This window comes from Photinus pyralis, unplaced genomic scaffold, assembly GCF_008802855.1.
Source record: "Photinus pyralis isolate 1611_PpyrPB1 unplaced genomic scaffold, Ppyr1.3 Ppyr1.4_LG1, whole genome shotgun sequence".
Lineage (NCBI taxonomy): Eukaryota > Metazoa > Arthropoda > Insecta > Coleoptera > Lampyridae > Photinus > Photinus pyralis.
Window position 1 is genome coordinate 61,697,844 of NW_022170249.1, and position 17,494 is coordinate 61,715,337.

The window sequence follows — 17,494 nt, forward strand, 5'->3', positions numbered from 1 at the left end:
TTTTAATTGCGTTGAATGCAGAATAAACTAACGCATAGGAAGAAAATAGAAAATGTTACGTTTCTATTAAAAAAACACCAAGATGGCACTACTTGCGGGGTATTTATGGAAGGAGCACCATCTTGAAATTATTTTATATTTCAATTCGCAATGGTCGGTTATGGCTGTAAACCAAATTTCAAGTTTCTATTTCAACTACAAGTTTAAAAACTTCTAACTGTTGTAACCTGGATCAGTACATTACTTACTTACTCGCGATATAACATTCCATTTATTAACTACATCACACATTACATGTACAATTAACATTTACACATGTCATATTGCATCGGCCGACGACCTTACATTTTTCCGCTCTGTCGAGGTTGTCACTCACTTTGCGGCGTTGCCGGGTGTCGCTACTATACAGCATTTCTCCCTTCTAAAAATAAGACAAAACATCTACATTACAAATTTAACTTTGAGGGAGCTTTTATTTCTCGAGCTGATCTACGCAGTGGGACAGGATGTGATAAGGGTAGCGAAGGTTGTACAGTGGGTTTAGGTACAGACGTAGATGGTTGTGCGATCAATGGTTCTGATGGCTTCTCTTGTGCGGTAGGTATTAGGATGTCTGGTAAGTCTTCATAAGGCAACGTAATGTTTTCTGATATGTACGATTTCTTCAAATGATCAGCGTGCATTAGTCTTATATTCCCGTTTAATTTAATTAGATATGTAACTGCACTGACTCGCTGCATAACTACTCCTTCCATCCACACAGGCTTCCTCCCTTGAATAATATAGGCTAACACTTTTTCATTTTCAACAAATTCTCGCAACTTAGTTCTTCTCCTATCTTCATAAATCTTTACTTTCTCTTCCCTCTCTTTCAGTGTACTTGATAATTTTGTTTTTAACATTGTCAATTTTGTTCTCGGCTGTTGCTTTAACATAATGGATGCTGGGCTAATTCCGGTTGATACTGATGGTGTATTCCTATGCTTAAATATGAAGTTGTCCAAAATTAATTGAATTGATTTCGTACTGTTGTTCGGGTTTAATAAGGACTTCCGTAACGCTTGTTTGACTGTTTGCACATTTTTTTCAGCTAAGCCATTCGAACACGCATGTAGTGGTGGAGTTAGCAAACAGTTTATTCCATTGGATGAACAAAATTTCTTGTATTCTTCTCCTGAAAATGGAGGACCATTATCTGAAACAATCTCTTCTGGAATTCCAAAATGCAAAAAACTTTGACGCAATTTTTCAATCGTTTTTGAAGAATCCGTTCCATGTTTCATTAAATAGATGTCTAACCATTTACTATGACTATCCACAACAATTAAGAAATGATATTGCTTAAATTGTAAGAAGTCAATGTGTAATCTCTTCCAGGATTTAGATGTTTTCGACCACGGTGTGTACGGTACATCAATGGGTTTGTTTTGATGTAGTTGACACATTTCGCATCGTTTAACATGTTCTTCAATATGTAGGTCCATACTAGGCCACCATACTTCGCTTCTTGCAAGCATTTTCATCCTTGCAATTCCTATATGTTGGCTATGAAGTATTTCCAACACCTTTTCTCGAAGATCAAATGGAATAACAAGACGATTTCCCCATAATAAACATTCATTTTCAATATTTAACTCATGACGTTTTGAAAAATAATCCTTCAATCCTAAATCTGGTAATTTATCTGGCCATCCTTTTTTGGTATATTCTAAAACACGAGCTATTACCTTATCCTTCTTTGTAGACATGCTAACATCAGTAACTGATAATGGTATCTCGTTAAATTCTGAGAATGATAGCACGTCCTCGTTTAAAATGCTTTCCGAAGGTAATCTACTAAAGAAATCAGCATTTGCATTCTCATTACCTTTTTTGTATTTGATTTCGTAGTCATATGCGGATAATTCTAACGCCCATCTTTGTAATCTTGACGCGGCCAACGTTGGAATACCCGTCTTGACATTTAATATTGTTCTTAGTGGTAGGTGATCGGTAATTAGCGTGAATTTCCGTCCATAAATATACTTATGGAATTTCCTAACAGCAAACATTATCGCCAAGGCTTCTTTTTGGATTTGTGCATAATTTTTCTCTCTATTACTTAAGGTACTAGATGCAAACATTATTGGATGCTCGACGCCATCACTTAGGTGAGACATTACAGCTCCTACTCCATACTGTGAAGCATCCACTGCAATTACTATGGGTTTCTTGACATCATAATGCACTAAAAAGTTACTATTTACAATCATATTTTTACATTTTTCAAACACTCGTTGGTGTTCGTTAGTCCAAACAAAGGGAATATTTTTCCTTTCTAAGTCATACAATAATTTTAGTTCGCTTGAGGCCATAGGTAAAAATTTATTATAATAATTGAGTAATCCAAGAAATGATTTCAGTTGAGTTAAATCCGTAGGTGGTTTTTTCGAACAAATTTCATCAATTTTTGCCTTCATCGGACGTATACCGTTTCCATCGATTACATGACCAAGACACTCAATGCTTTCTTGAAAGAAATGACATTTACTCAAATTAACCTTGACATTATGTAACTGCAATTTTTCAAGTACTTTCCTGACATTGTCCCTGCATTCATCAATTGTTTGACCCGATATGATGATATCATCAATGTAGCACGCGCATGATGGAATATCTTTTAAAATATTGTCCATTACTGACTGAAAAATAGCTGGTGCAGACGTAATTCCAAACGGTAATCTGGTAAATCGAAATAAACCCAAATGGGTATTTATAGTAAGCAATTCTCTACTTTCCGGACTGACTTGCAGCTGCAGGTATGCATTCGACAAATCTAATGTAGTAAAGTATTTGCCTTTGGATACTGTATTAAAAATATCCTCACATAATGGTAAAGGATAATGCTCCGTTTTTAAATTAGGATTTAAGGTTACTTTAAAGTCGACACAAATTCTTATTTTCTTACTCGATTTCCTCGGGACTACCACAATTGGACTCGCCCATTCAGAATACTTGGTTTTCTCCAAAACTCCAGATTCCAACATCTCCTTCAATTCCATCTCCACAGCTTCCTTAATTGAGTAGGGAATTCGGTAAGGGGCATGGAAAATGGGAACTGCGTTCTCCTTTAGGACTAGCTTTACTCGTACATCCTTTATGAAGGATAACCTGTCAACATCAAACACAGTATTAAAATCTTTCTTAAAGGTGGATTTATAAACTTTACGTTCGCAGTTGCAGTTCAGTTGCTGTTCGCCGTTTAAAGTTAAAACTATGTAAACGTAACAACTAATTTATAAACTTCGTTGCCGCTGCAGTTGCAGTTTGGAGTACTTCTCCACGGCGTTCATGCAGTTCGATACATAACCATCTTTTTTGCGCGATCGGTCATTTCTGACTATTTACCATGGGTGTTTCCATGACAGTACGTAGAATTTACCAGTTGCTATGATTACGACGACGTCAAAATTACTTACCGATCTAAAAACAGAACAGCAAAAATACTTACCGACGCCTTTTTAAAAATCAACAGTCTTACATTACATTTAATCTTTAATTATTGTTACATTAAACGTACAATTTGTGCTGTTGTTTCCTATGGCAAGACGCTCATAAAGTCATAAAGGAAGTGCAAAGCTAGTAAACTACATCAGACACATGCACATTTTTATGAAATTATTAACTTCAATTTTGACAAATAAACTGGTTACCTAGTGATGTACACCATACCACTTCGATCATTTCAATTTATTCTGCTCGTTAATTTCTTAGTGCATATTTATAATTGGTTGCATACTTTTAATTTCGATCGCGCAAAAAATGTTATAAGCACGTCGAACAGAGACTTGCTATAACTAGACTGCGCGTAACGTATCTAAGGTGTTGTCGACACAGTATGCAACACACAATGCACCGCGGGGCAAAAATCGCTGAGAGGATATGCAATATAATGGAAATAAGCTGTTATTTTAGATGTTCCGTTCATTAATCATTCTCGTGATTAGCTCGAATTAGTGAACAGATAAATTTCTGTTGAGAATAAACCAATAAACTTAGGTTAGCTTGTGCCTATCAACATGTACTCTGTCGATAAATTTTTAAATAATATGCTGATTTTCAACGGATAAAAGTTTAAAGGGCCAATGGATCAGAGCCATTCGAAGAGAAAAATTTACTCCCACCATAGTGCATTTGCGGGGAATGAAGTCGATTTTAAAAAGGTACCTACGAAGGTGTTAAACAATAATGCAATACCGAGCGTTTTCGACATTCCCATTCACTTAAAATAACGTACAACTATTATTCGACATCCTTTACCAGCAAGACAACGGCAATACCTATTTGCCTATTAGGTATAGACCGTTGAGTGAAAAGTAATAAGAGACGCAACTTGATCAATTTATATGAGGCTTGTGCGGGCACCGACAATAAATAGATGCGCCAGTTGTCAAAAGGCACCGAGATCACAGAGTACTTGACTTTTATTCGGTGCCGAGGCCCCGAGATGTTTCAGTGACGTGATTGATTGGAAAGTGTTGGTGATGACGTCACGACAGGGCTGCCAAATAAACAGCTGATGGAAATAAAACAATTCATTCACAAAACACAAATTCATTTTTAGTGCGCGTTTTGCAATGGCGTTTTGTTTCCGATTTCCCTTTTTAGTGTTACTGTCGTGGATGTCCACATGATTCAAGACGGGGAAACGTGCAGTTGTTCCGATTTCCAGCAGAAAATAAACAATTTTACAAGTGGAAAAAGATGTGCAGGTAAGATCTTTGAAACCCAAAGCCCTATTTGTACGCAAAATGATAGTTCAGAAAATAATAAATACCTATTCTTCTCTACAAAAGTTTATTACTCTTTACTCACCTTGCACAATATTAATTGTAGTAGAGCGAGCCAATCGAGATCCGAAGTAGAGTGATGGTAACAACATGTTGGGTCACCACTACCATATTATTCCCATGGAATAAAGAGGGCACATGGAAATTTCTTTATCGAGAAACGTGGAAAAGGTGTGTATTAATAAACATTTTTCTGAAATTTGAAAGTGTATTTTCAGAAAAACCAAAAAAGTTTGACCAGTAAGAAATGTAACGAAGAACCGGGAACCATGGAAGCAGGTCCTTTCACTTCAACATTTCTGCTAAAATCTCGAACACTTGAAAAAACCGAGTTGTACTTTTTCAAAGAAGAAAATACTAATTTAAATGAAACCCTACAACTACAACAGTGTGAAAAAAAACTATTGTTCCAAGATATTAGTGGGGCTCACTTTTTAGTGTAGCTGGGCTGTGGAAATCATACCACCAGAATAATCTATTATGTACGTTGATGAAGTTTCGATTAAATTTAAAATATTTTAAGTGTTTTAGATTTACAGTGAGTAGGTAACATGAAAATGCAAAACATTATCGTCACATTTATATGTGCTACTTGTAATGTTGTACGCGGGCCTTATGAGTAATATGAGTAATAGAGAGAAAAATTATCTTTTTATATCGACATGCTTCAAAGACATCACAAATGGCAGAATTGTGTTGGATTGCACGGAAATTGAAGGTGCAATTCCGCATTCCTTCAAAAAAGCTTTATCCTCTGATTACAAGCAGTGCAGCAACAACTTTTGAGAGTGATTTATTTCCAGGATCATTACATTAGACAAAGTGGCGTCATGCCTCATTTGAGAGAGCATTCCACTGTATTGTTCAAACTTGTGCACCACTAGATTTTCAATATGAGAATTAAAAAAATGTTTACCATTGGCCACTGATTAAATGAATTAAAATTAAGGAAGATGTACAAATAGTTTTATTTTATTTTCCATATTGTAAATATCAATACATATTTAATTAAAAACTAAAATCACTTACTAAGAAAACTAACAGATAACAATACAATACTAACTGTTTTAATAATTTACCTAAAAGGTTACAAACATATTAAATTTGAATTGTTCTCCATTCTTACATCTATCGCAATTTAGGAGTCCACATGACAAAGATCTTTTCATCATAAGAACAAGTTCTTGTATTTAATGAAAAGCATGGTGTGACCTTTTCACATTTGAACTACCATCAAATATGAATTTTTGCTCATTCTTAATTCATCTAGTATTCTATGACCAAATGGATACTTTATTTCTGTAATCTACGACGTTGTCATTATGGCAGATTTACCATGTCCACTTTGGATTTCATAAGACCTTATGAATTCATTACGCTTTCTCCAGACACAGCGTTAATCCTGCGCGGTTCTGTCTGAACGATTTGAAACATTTTCATGTAAATAAAGTCCTCTTGAGAATCGCGCGATTACCGGCGTGTCGGAACAAGCACGCAAATAATAATTACTGCTATTTTCCATCGCGAACGCCAAAATTGTCAAATGTGATTACCATGACATCCACTAGTATGGGCACTTGATAATTTTGAATTTTGTTTTATGAAAAATGCAAATAAAATCTGTTTGGACCGTTGTAGATTAAATTTTGAATGATACAATATGAACATTATTAATGAAACCTGTGAAACTAAAACTACGTGTTACACCTCGTGATTTTAACGTTACACGCGTTTCATTATGATGATTATATCGAACTTGTATCATTAATAACTAGTATCTGCTCCCACGAAGCCATAGCTAAAGCCATACCTAAAAAACCATTCCCACAAAGTCATATTCTGGTTAGAATTAGTTGTACGTTCATCATTTAACTCGCGAGTTTAACTCCCACTGTATCCACTTTTATTCCATCTAAATTCATTTCCTTTAGTCCAGAGAAATCCAAGCCAGAATCCACTTTATTCCGTATAAATTCCTTTTTTTTGGCGAAGAGGAATAGAAAGAAGCAGGACATCTAAAAACAATTTTTCAATTGGTTTAGTAAAAAAAAGTGCTATAATTTTCAGATAGGTACATTTATAATAATAAATTAATAATTTCCTGTGATCACAAAGAAGTAGCTTTAAAAACTCTTCCTATCTCATTATCTACTATCCAGGAATAAAAATAAGTTTGTATTGTTGGCATTTCTAGATTAATAGGTATTAATTGACGTTTGTTAATTTAAAGGTTGACAGTTTCAAATCGTATCTCATCGGACAACCTCAACAGACTCCTTGACTCTGCAACTCACATACCCAGGCCATGTCCTTCACCATATTTATTTGCAATTAGCAGTCGGGTCTAAAGCCCCAGTCAGATAGGTGTAGTACGGTGCCGTTGCCTTGTTGTGCAGTGCGGGTCGGTGCTGTCATGTTGACATTTGCATTCACAATCACCGCAAAATTGGCCCGGCTACACAAGTATGAACAACCAACAACAACGGCAGCAGCAAATTAGCTTTGACAGATCGTCACGACAAATATGTTGCACTTCCATTGGTACTTGCTAACTGGAGTGCAGAAAGTTTGAGGAGTACCACCTATCTGCATGGGGCTAAGTGTTTCATACATTGCTTATTTAAATAGAATTTAAAAATTGTGTGGAAATTAATCTTACCCTGTTTAGTGCTTTCAATCTCATCCTCTGTTCGTGGCACCACATTGCACTTTCGGAAACAATTCCAACACGGAAACTGCGTTGTTTCAATAGATGAGATTGGCTCTTTCCATTAGGATACTGTATCAGTTTTTCTCTCGATTTTACGAATATTGTTATTTGCATACAGCAAAACAGCACAGATATGCTGTTACTAAATTGCCACTTGCTACAACTTCTTCGTTTAAATTAACCTAAAATAAAATGTTGAGTTACCTGCACTTATATCACATATTATTATAAAAAACCTTATGCAAAGCATTATTCCCTTACCTCCACTTGCATTTCTTTTCATACTTCCTTCATTCATTTATAAGCATTATTTGTTCATGTCCATTAAATTACACCGCAAGCACATTTCCACTAACTAGGTATATTCGCATTTACCAAACGCGGTAATTTCTTCAGAAAATGCTCGAAAAGGTCGGACAAGTTTATTAACGCCATGTTACAAATAAGGTAAACAAACTCCCATCAGCTGTTTGGGGTCGGGATAAGACGTGAATGACGTCACACTTTCGTAATAGTATTAAGTCCAAAATTAAAATACGATGGCAGCACTATCCATAAACTTGTTTTTTGTCAGAGCCGCACGGAAAACTACGGCAAGTGAGATAGAAATATAGATGTCGCCTTAGAAAAAGAAAGAGGACTTAAGGTTATCGCAATTTTATATACAGTTGCGCCTCTTTACTATTTTTCACTCAACGGTATAGACGTAACTAAGTACTTACTGGTACTAAATATATTTCAGGTTTTGTTACAAGAAAAATAGCTAAGTCTGTTAAATGTTCCATATGTGCAGATGCGATATTCGCATCAGAGAGTCATTCAAAGCTTTTAACTAGAAAAAATCGTGGAGGATTGTTGCACGTATCAAGCGATGCATTAAAAATTTGCCAAATTGCTGAAAATGTGTTCAGGTTTTCATTCAATCCACACCACACCGCGTTGTAAACAAAATGGTTATCAGCAGTCTAAGAAAAATAAATAACAGTTACAGCCCATTTGGGTTTTTGGATAGGCATATATTGAATCAAAATCCGCTAAATAATCATATCTTACTACTTACATCCATAGAACTGTATACGTAGTATATACGTAGTAACTGGAAAGGACTCGCGTATACCTACGCTCGCGCGAAATTGAGGCAGGGGCAACAGACAAAGACGGGGCTTACTTTAGGATTCTCGTCTCGCTTGCACTCATACTTTTATATGCAAATTAAAAGACGATTTCCCTTTGTTTCATGTTGTTTCACCTAATGGGCATATATTTGACTTCGAATGTGTTTGAATCCGTTTATGTACAAATCATTTATTGTAGTGACACTTGTGATTATGAGTCATACATTTGTTTTTGTTTGTAATCAAGTGTAGAACTTGCAGTAACCATCATGGTGCTCAATTGTGTAGTTGTTGGATGCACCGTTGTTCACGGCACAAATAATCCCATTTCTTTTCATGGGTAAGTATTACATCTTAAAAATTACAATTTATTTTTATTACCTAAACCAGGAATTTAAGTTTTAGAATTAGTTTAAGTCATGTGTACCTAATTACTAAGTATAGTTAAGTGTGTGACTAATGATCCTTTCTACCAACAAATTTAAGCATATTTTACATTCGTGGATTAAGATCCATAATAATAATTGTTGGAACTTGATTTAACTTTTTTTGGTACAAATGGTAAAAGGCATTAAAAGTTAAAGTTGCGGTTTCTGCAATCGTACTGCATATCGTGATCAACATACAATTGACTTATAATAAATAATTAGCAACTAATTCGCAAATTTTGTACTTGTACCATACATGACGCGTTTGGTTTTATTTTTTAGATTTCCATTTAGGAATCACGAAGTTTTTGAACAGTGGGTTCAGGCTATTAGAAGAGAAAACTGGACACCTTCAAGAACCAGTAAAGTATGTAGTCGGCATTTTAGAGAAAGCGACTATAAAGTCAGGCCAGGAGGAAATCTAAAGTTATTAAAACCAGATGCAGTTCCAAGTATTTTTCCGGAATACCCAAAGCATTTAATAAAAACATCTTCTGACCGGAGAGTCTTAAAAATATCAGTAAGTTTTTTTACAACATAATGTCTCCCAACCACTTCATCAAAGATACATTTGTAGAAGTCTACTGACGAACCAATTCCTTCTACTTCCGTTTCAACAGATATTGAGATAAGCATGGAGGTGGATAGTCAGTTAGATGAAACTAAAACCAAGCAGGAAACATGTGAACAGGCAACTCAAACATCTTGGAATGTGGATGGAGAATTGCAATTCCTTCGCAGAAAAATTAAATCCTTAAAACAAACGGTAAAACGCAGAAACGTGAAAGTTGCTAATGTGAAGGAACTCATTCAAAAACTGAAAGACAATTCATATATAAATGACGATTTAGAAAATGTTTTGAGGCACCACTTTGAAGGTCAGTATTTCAACTGTGACAATTTCAGTTGACTAATCACTCCATTGGTTCCATTTTAGGAATGCCATTAGAGATTATACTTCACGAGAAAAAATTTAAAGAAGTTAATCAAACACAGCGAAGGTACAGTACTGCCATGAAACAGTTTGCCCATACGTTATACTTTTATTCACCAAAGGCATACAATTTTGTAAAGCAACATTTTATTTTGCCTAATGGACGAACCATACGTAAGTGGTTGACCAACGTCAATTGCCAGCCAGGTTTATTGGATGAAGTATTCCATTTTCTAAAAACAAACTCCAAAGAAAAACCGTACTTGAAAGATTGTGCACTAATATTTGACAGCATGTCAATTCGAAAACAAATTATTTGGGATGACTGTACAGGGAAATACACAGGTTACATAGACTACAATGGTATTATAGAGTCCGAAAGCCAGTCTCCAGCAACTGAAGCTCTTTTTTTCCAAATAGTTAGCTTAAGAGGAAATTTCAAATGCCCTATAGCATATTTTCTCATCAATAAATGCGATGCTAACGTACAAGCACAAATAATAACAGTATGTTTAAGGAATCTTTTTGATGTAAATATTAATGTAAGATCAATCACTTGTGATGGAACTGCCACAAACTTACTTACATTTAAAAATTTAGGAATGAATTTTTCCTCCGATAACCATAAAAGCTATATGAAACACCCATGTGCTAACTACAATGTTTATTTTATACTTGACACCTGTCACATGCTAAAACTAGCACGAAACACTTTTGCAGACAAGGGTCTCCAATCTGAAAAAGGTATAATTAGTTGGAAATATATTCAAAAATTGGATCAATTGCAAGAAGAGCTTCAGTTAACATTTGCTAATTCTTTAACATCTAATCACGTACTTTTTAAAAACAAAGTAATGAATGTGAAACTTGCAGCTCAAGCGCTTAGCAGTGGTGTAGCTGATGCTTTGCAATTTTTACAACATAGTAATCATAAGGATTTTGTAGACTGTTCAGCGACAATCGAATATATACGAATAGTAGATAAAATATTTGACATACTAAATGCAAGAAATCCATTTGGTAGAGGGTTTAAATCGCCAATCAGGCCAAACACATTAAACTACTTTCGTACTATTTTTGAAGATACTATAAAGTATCTTTCATCCTTGTATGTCGACAATATTCCAATTCTAAATCATCCCAGAAAGACATTTGTGGTAGGCTTTATTATTACAATGAAAAGCACTCTAGCGTTGGCTAACGATATGTTTAATTGTGAATCGCCTTTAAACTATTTACTGACGTATAAATGTTCGCAGGATCATATTGAATTATTGTTCTCATGCTTGAGAAGCCGTGGGGGACGTAATAATAACCCAAATACGCAACAGTTAAAATGGGCGTTACGCCAAATGTTGCTTAAAAATTCTGTAAAAGCAAGTCAATCGGCAAATTGCATAGATTATGACAGTCTTTGTTCTCCAATTTTTGAATTTCAGTCAGAGGAAAGACGGTTGACTGAAAACATTGGTATGGGTAATTCTACTTCGGCCAATGAAAGTGATGCATTTTTATATCAACTTGGTAATGTACAATTAAACTACTACCATGAAAATATTTTGTACTATATAGGTGGATATGTAGCTAATAAATTACTAAAAGAAATAAGATGTGTCGCGTGCGCTGAAATATTAACACATCAAAGCTCAGCCCATGTAAGGGATCACAATTATATATGTTCTTCAGAATCTGAGAAATTCTTTACCATTATAAATAGAGGAAACCTATGTAAACCTTCCAAAATTGTTGTAAATATTATTACATTTTTGGAAAAAAATTTTCGGGTCTACTGTAGAGAAAATTAACAAATTAAAAATTCCACAGTAAGATATTTTAGTGATAAGTTGCTTTTGTTTATACCGCAGCACCCCATTGTTGAAGAGTTTATATCAGAGGATTTGCATGAATTGCAATTAATTAAAAAAATAGTAGATATCTACATGAAGTGCAGGATGTATCACCATGCAAAAACTATAAATCTTAAAATGCATGGCAATGCAGCTCCTATACGCCATAAATTAACCAAAATGGTTTTGTTCAAACATTGTTAAATGTAAGTACTTACATTACCTACCTATGTGTTTATTATGATTCACTTGTATATTTAATAAATGTTGACATTCTGTTTATTTATTACCTAGTATATTTTCCAAACCCAAGTAAGTATAATTAAGCTCTCATTGTAGTAGGTACATTTCTTTCGCATAATTAACTACAATTATTTTATTTGCTACATAGGAAAAACGAAACAGCTGATCCTTAAATGAGTAAGAGCGCGATGACGGTGGAACTTTAACCTTTACACGCATTAAATAGTATACACTGGAAGTAATTTCTGCGTATACTTTGTCGTGATAATACCTTAAAGTATTTAGATAACGTAACAAACAAAACTAAAATATTTCTACCATTATTTGGTTAAGTATTATCGATTTTATCTCGTGACGCAACAACACTTCCATTAAAGCGCTCGTGTAAAAGTGAGATGGGAATCCTAAAGATTAACGAATTGCCTAAGCACGCGACTTGCCTCACTTTTCGGTTGACGCGAGTCCTTTCCACAAATCACATACGGATAGATTGGTATCTTATATGGAAGAGAATGGAATACAATTTTTTTGGTTCGAGACTTAACTAAAGATAGCCCTTGCAACCGACAGGGTACTCTGAAAGAAATGCAACAGGTTAGGGTCTCCAGTTTCACCACGTGATTATGATTCTAACCGCAAATTACGTGTAATCATTGTGCGAATGCGAATTTTATTTTCGGCGTTGTTGTGCATTTTTGATTCGTTCTCAGATTTTTGTGAAATAACCCGTTCTTGAATAACATTTGTAAATAAACATAGTGCACTAGAACTTGCAGGTGTAAATACATAGGAAAACATTACTGTTTCGTAAATTGTAAATAAATAACTTGAACTGTTTACTGTTCGAAGTATTTGTGTAGTTGTGAAAAATATAGTTGTGTCGTGTATATTAAAGGTTGAATTAATTATAAGTGTTTGGTGTTTTGATATTAATGTAAATAGGTAAGTCCACTTTTCGAAATAGTATATTCCTTAAACATCTTACTGTTTTAGTTGTTTAGTGCGTCGCAGCGTAATGGACCTTCCATATATAAAGTACAAACTCAAGTGCTGTGTACCTGGCTGTACTGACAAAACTAGTAAACGCCATCGATTCCCTAAAGATGTACAAATGTTGCGGAAATGGGTTGAAGTTATACAGAATTCCGCACTTATGAGCCAGGAGCCATATACAATTTATAAATCTTCTTATGTTTGTGATCGACATTTTTCCCAAGAATATCTAGTACCTGGTACCAGAAGAGGGCTATCACGAATTGCTGTACCTACACTGTATTTAACAGGTATTTTACATTCATTTGTTTTTACAACAATGAAGTACCACTGTATGCATTTGTAGCATTTCCTGATGTAATGTCTACATCTGCCATAAGCATTTGTTCAACGTCTGGGGCAACCTCTACATCTGCAGCAATATTTTCAATGGATACGAGCGTCTGTGTAGGTTCCATTGCTGACACGGACCAATATTCCACCAGCCAGTCATTAGATAATGCTCAGAAAGTGTCATCAGTAAGACAAGATCCAAGTATGTATGGAGTGTATACAATTTGATGGATTAACACAGTTGTTTATTAATAGGTATAATGGAGTCTATTTTTATACCCGACATTGATACACCAACAACTTCAACAACGATCGCCATGAAAGAACCAGAACCGTCTATTAAAGTTTCCAAAAGAAGACGTATTTTAAATGCTGTGGAAGTGACACGACAAAATCAATTAACACCACGCTGCAAAAAGATGTATCAGATCGTGACTGAATGGGGAAAGAAAACAGCTAAATTACAGCATACATTTGGAAATTTGCAAAAACGTTTGGCTTTGGCTGAGAAGGTGGCAAAAAAGTCAACATTCACTGACCTAATGGATGCAGTGAATGAAACCACATATAAATTTATTCTGCAACAAATCCGCACACAACAACTTCCACCAAAGGCCCGTCGCTTTTCCCTGGACGACAAAATATTGGCACTATCGTTGTTAAAGGCGAGTGGAAAAGGTTATCGGCTTCTCTCAAAAATATTTTGCCTTCCATCACGCCGAACCTTAACAAACTTATTAAATAAAGTACCGTATCGTCCAGGTATTAACAAACACATTGTAAATAGCCTCGAGAGTGTTGTTGCAAATTTATCAACGAACGAAAAATTATGCGCTGTGGTATTCGATGAAATGGCCATCTCTCCTTCATTGCACTATAACAGCAAATTAGATTGTATTGAGGGGGTCGCTGATTATGGAGGGAAACGGTATCCCCATCTCGCTGATTATGCTAATGTGTTCATGATTAAGGGTGTTTATCGACAGTGGAAACAACCCTTTTCATTTACTTTTTCGAATGGCCCTCTTTCCTCAACACAATTGAAGCAGCTGATTGAAGAAGTTATTACTGTATGTCAACAAGTTGGACTTAAAGTAGTGGCTACAATTTGTGATCAAGGATCAGCTAATCAAGCGGCAATTAATGCACTATTAAAAGATGCAAATGAGTATTTTTTACAAAAGGGAATGGAAAATCCTCATCTTGGTTTCTTCATTAATAATCAAGAAATTGTGCCTCTGTACGATGTGCCACATCTGTTTAAAGGCCTTAGAAATAACTTATTAACCAAAAACCTTCATTTTACCAAGAATGGTGTGGAGCAAGTAGCTACATGGAAACATATCGAATTACTGTACTTTTTGGATACGTATGATGATACACGATTATTGACAAAATTAACAGATGCTCATGTAATGGCCAATAAAATAAATAAAATGAAGGTGTCCAGCATGACGCAAGTATTTAGCTATGGTGTTGGGTCACATCTGCAACGCTTTGCTGGTTGGGGTAGGTACTCACTGTATGTGATCTGTGTTCATATACTTGCATCATATTGGCACGTTAACTGCAGCATTTAAATAACTTACACTGTGATTTATATCAATATCATTGGTACCATGTTGCATGAATTCAATATATTTTGCAACACTCATAAGTGAATGTGTATAACAGTTAACCTGTTAATAATAATGCTGAAGCAATATATGTTTATAAATAAACTTCTTTTGTAGATACACATACGGATTACAGTTTGCCTTCTGAGGCTAACCAAACAGGTGAACTTGTATTGTTTATAGACAAGCTGTTTGATAGCCTCAATGGGAACCGTAAACTACCACCTGCAAGTAAACCCCTTAAAGGTGCCTTCACATTAACATCAGGACATGAGGAATTTTGGAGTGAAGCAATTCATATTATACGGTCAATGAAATACTGTGATCCGAAAACAGGAAAATTAGCAAGAGTTCCGTCTGTTACAAATTTGCAGAAGACAGTAAAGGGGTTCATATATTTTAAAACATCACTCTTACATAAAGTAAAGTATATTTTACCAAGGGCATTTAACCAAGACTGCCTAGAAAATTTTTTTGCATGCCTCAGAGGGTATGGCAGAAGAAATGTGTGCCCAAATGTTAACCATTTTATTCCCTCATTTAAGGCTTTATTAATCAATAATTTCTTATCCACTCATTCTATTGGAGCAAATTGTGAATATGATTTTAATGTAGGTGCGCTCGATAATTTACGCGTATTTGTAACTGGAGAAGATATTGCTGGCATTTCTCCTTTCGAAGCTGATATAAAGGATGACATACCTGTGATTACACATTGCAAAAAAACTCCTGTGGCGAAAGCTACTATAGCTTATGTAGCTGGTTTCATTGGCAGAAGGGTTTTAAAAAAAACAAAATGTGTTAAATGTAAAGAATTGTTAACAGCTTCAGACGGTAATGTGCCTTTACAAGTAATAGAAGCTAGAGAATATAAAAATTCTCAATTATTTCGGCCAGGGAGTTGCTTGTATTTTCTTGTAAGCCAAACATGTACTTTATTATTTTATTTAATACCTAGGCACTGCCATCAATATATGTTGCGTAAGAGGTTAGTGAAATATCTGACACAGTCATTAAATTTTAATATTCTTAATTGCACAACACATACACAATTAGGAACACTAGTTGTTAACTTACTAGTTACGACAATCTTACATTTTTGGTGTAAGCAAGTGGGTAGAATTTTAAGTGGGACAGATCAACGATTTGTTAATTTAGTGTCGAAAAGATCAGATGTAACTTCAGTTGATCCTGTAAAACTGGAAGCTTTGAAGAAATATAAATCTAAGTTAAAAAAAAAATTTGCAAAGTGATACTAGTTACCGTTAAAGTGTTCAGATTTATTTTGATTATATACAATAAACGATACCTATTGTTAATCAATGTTAAGTGCATAGAATAATAGTTATTTATTATACAAGACGATAAAGGGATGCTTTAACATCGAGTGAAAGCGTTTAATTCACGAGCGCCAAGTGAATTAAGTTTTCACGAGATGGTTAATGTCCATTTATCGTCGTGTGTAATACAAATAGTTATTTGTTTCATTAGTACAAAAAATGTCAGTTTTCGGGACGAGGAAGATAGTTGCTGGACGACGCGTTAGCGGAGTCCAGCAACCTTCCGAGTCCCGAAAACGCATTTTTTGTACGAATAAAACATAAAATTTTTTCTCCAACCCCCTTTACTTCAAATTATATTCGAATTTAGATTCAGTTACAGTTTCACTACTATAGTATAAGAACTTCTGCTTTCTTGTCCTCACGTGTCATGCCACTCTAGTTTTTAGGTTAACTTATAACCTATTCGTTTTTACCTCTTACTTCTCACCTCTCGCGACTTTGTAGGGAGCAAATCTTGAGGTAGCATGTTCTGCCGTTTCTATAATCTCTGACGGAGTGCAATCCATGTCGCTATCAGTTTCAGTCATTTTATTGTATACACAATTAATATTGTTATATTTTGTATTGAAATAAAAAACTTACCATACAGTTTTTTAATTAAAATTAATTGCAATTAACTTTTTCAAATTTTGAATTCAAAATGACAGATAATAGTGCAATGGGTCTGAAGTAGATGGCGTTACGCGCAACGGCGGGTTGTCTACGTATTAAAATTACGTTCACGGAATATGTAAATTACGTTACACATGGTTTAAATAAAAATAGCGAGCGTAAATCATTTTCAATACATGTACATACGTATAGGTAACATCATTATTTGCATTGAAACTGCAAAAATATTTGATTTGTATGTATAGAAATATCTTACAACCTGCAATGTAAAACGATCTCAATGTGACATATCTCCGTGATTGTAATTTTTTAATTGGCCAACTTTCAAGGTCAATTTCTTTTTGGTACTAGGACCAAAAGTATCCACTTTTTGTACAGTTGCCATGGTGAAAGCGATTAATCCGCAAAACGTCAATTTTAGGTACCGAACACTGTCACAAAATAGCGTCTTATTCAGGTGGTTGGAGAAAAACTTTATTTCATAGCGGAAG

General features: G+C 34.9%; 3 protein-coding genes and 1 long non-coding RNA gene across 6 annotated transcripts; 3 read left to right on the forward strand and 1 right to left on the reverse strand.

Moving 5' to 3' along the window:
* Positions 1–338: 338 nt before the first annotated feature.
* On the reverse strand, positions 339–3,182 carry LOC116158881 (uncharacterized protein K02A2.6-like). 2 transcript variants are annotated; one of them, XM_031471736.1, is made up of 2 exons: positions 2,948–3,182; positions 339–2,227 (listed from the first exon to the last, which is right to left on the reverse strand). In XM_031471736.1, exons 1-2 carry the CDS (start codon positions 3,039–3,041, stop codon positions 447–449), a joined length of 1,875 nt encoding a protein of 624 aa, XP_031327596.1. In that variant the 5' UTR covers positions 3,042–3,182; the 3' UTR covers positions 339–446. The 2 variants fall into 2 exon arrangements, with proteins under 2 accessions (XP_031327596.1, XP_031327595.1); XM_031471735.1 differs by having other exon boundaries at positions 339–1,708; positions 1,868–3,182.
* A 1,254-nt stretch (positions 3,183–4,436) lies between these two features.
* On the forward strand, positions 4,437–5,556 carry LOC116159231. Its single transcript, XR_004142920.1, has 3 exons — positions 4,437–4,751; positions 4,876–5,000; positions 5,048–5,556. It is a non-coding gene; the product is annotated as an uncharacterized LOC116159231 (long non-coding RNA).
* A 3,085-nt stretch (positions 5,557–8,641) lies between these two features.
* Positions 8,642–10,154, forward strand: LOC116165356 (THAP domain-containing protein 1-like). Its single transcript, XM_031479725.1, has 5 exons — positions 8,642–8,994; positions 9,365–9,602; positions 9,660–9,960; positions 10,020–10,083; positions 10,139–10,154. Exons 1-5 carry the CDS (start codon positions 8,924–8,926, stop codon positions 10,152–10,154), a joined length of 690 nt encoding a protein of 229 aa, XP_031335585.1. The 5' UTR covers positions 8,642–8,923.
* A 2,426-nt stretch (positions 10,155–12,580) lies between these two features.
* LOC116159654 lies at positions 12,581–16,514 on the forward strand. 2 transcript variants are annotated; one of them, XM_031472679.1, is made up of 5 exons: positions 12,581–13,048; positions 13,100–13,389; positions 13,446–13,634; positions 13,688–14,941; positions 15,166–16,514. In XM_031472679.1, the coding sequence occupies exons 2-5, from the start codon at positions 13,122–13,124 to the stop codon at positions 16,299–16,301; spliced, it is 2,847 nt and encodes a 948-aa protein (XP_031328539.1). In that variant the 5' UTR covers positions 12,581–13,048; positions 13,100–13,121; the 3' UTR covers positions 16,302–16,514. The 2 variants fall into 2 exon arrangements, with proteins under 2 accessions (XP_031328539.1, XP_031328538.1); XM_031472678.1 differs by having other exon boundaries at positions 12,581–13,389.
* Positions 16,515–17,494: the final 980 nt, after the last annotated feature.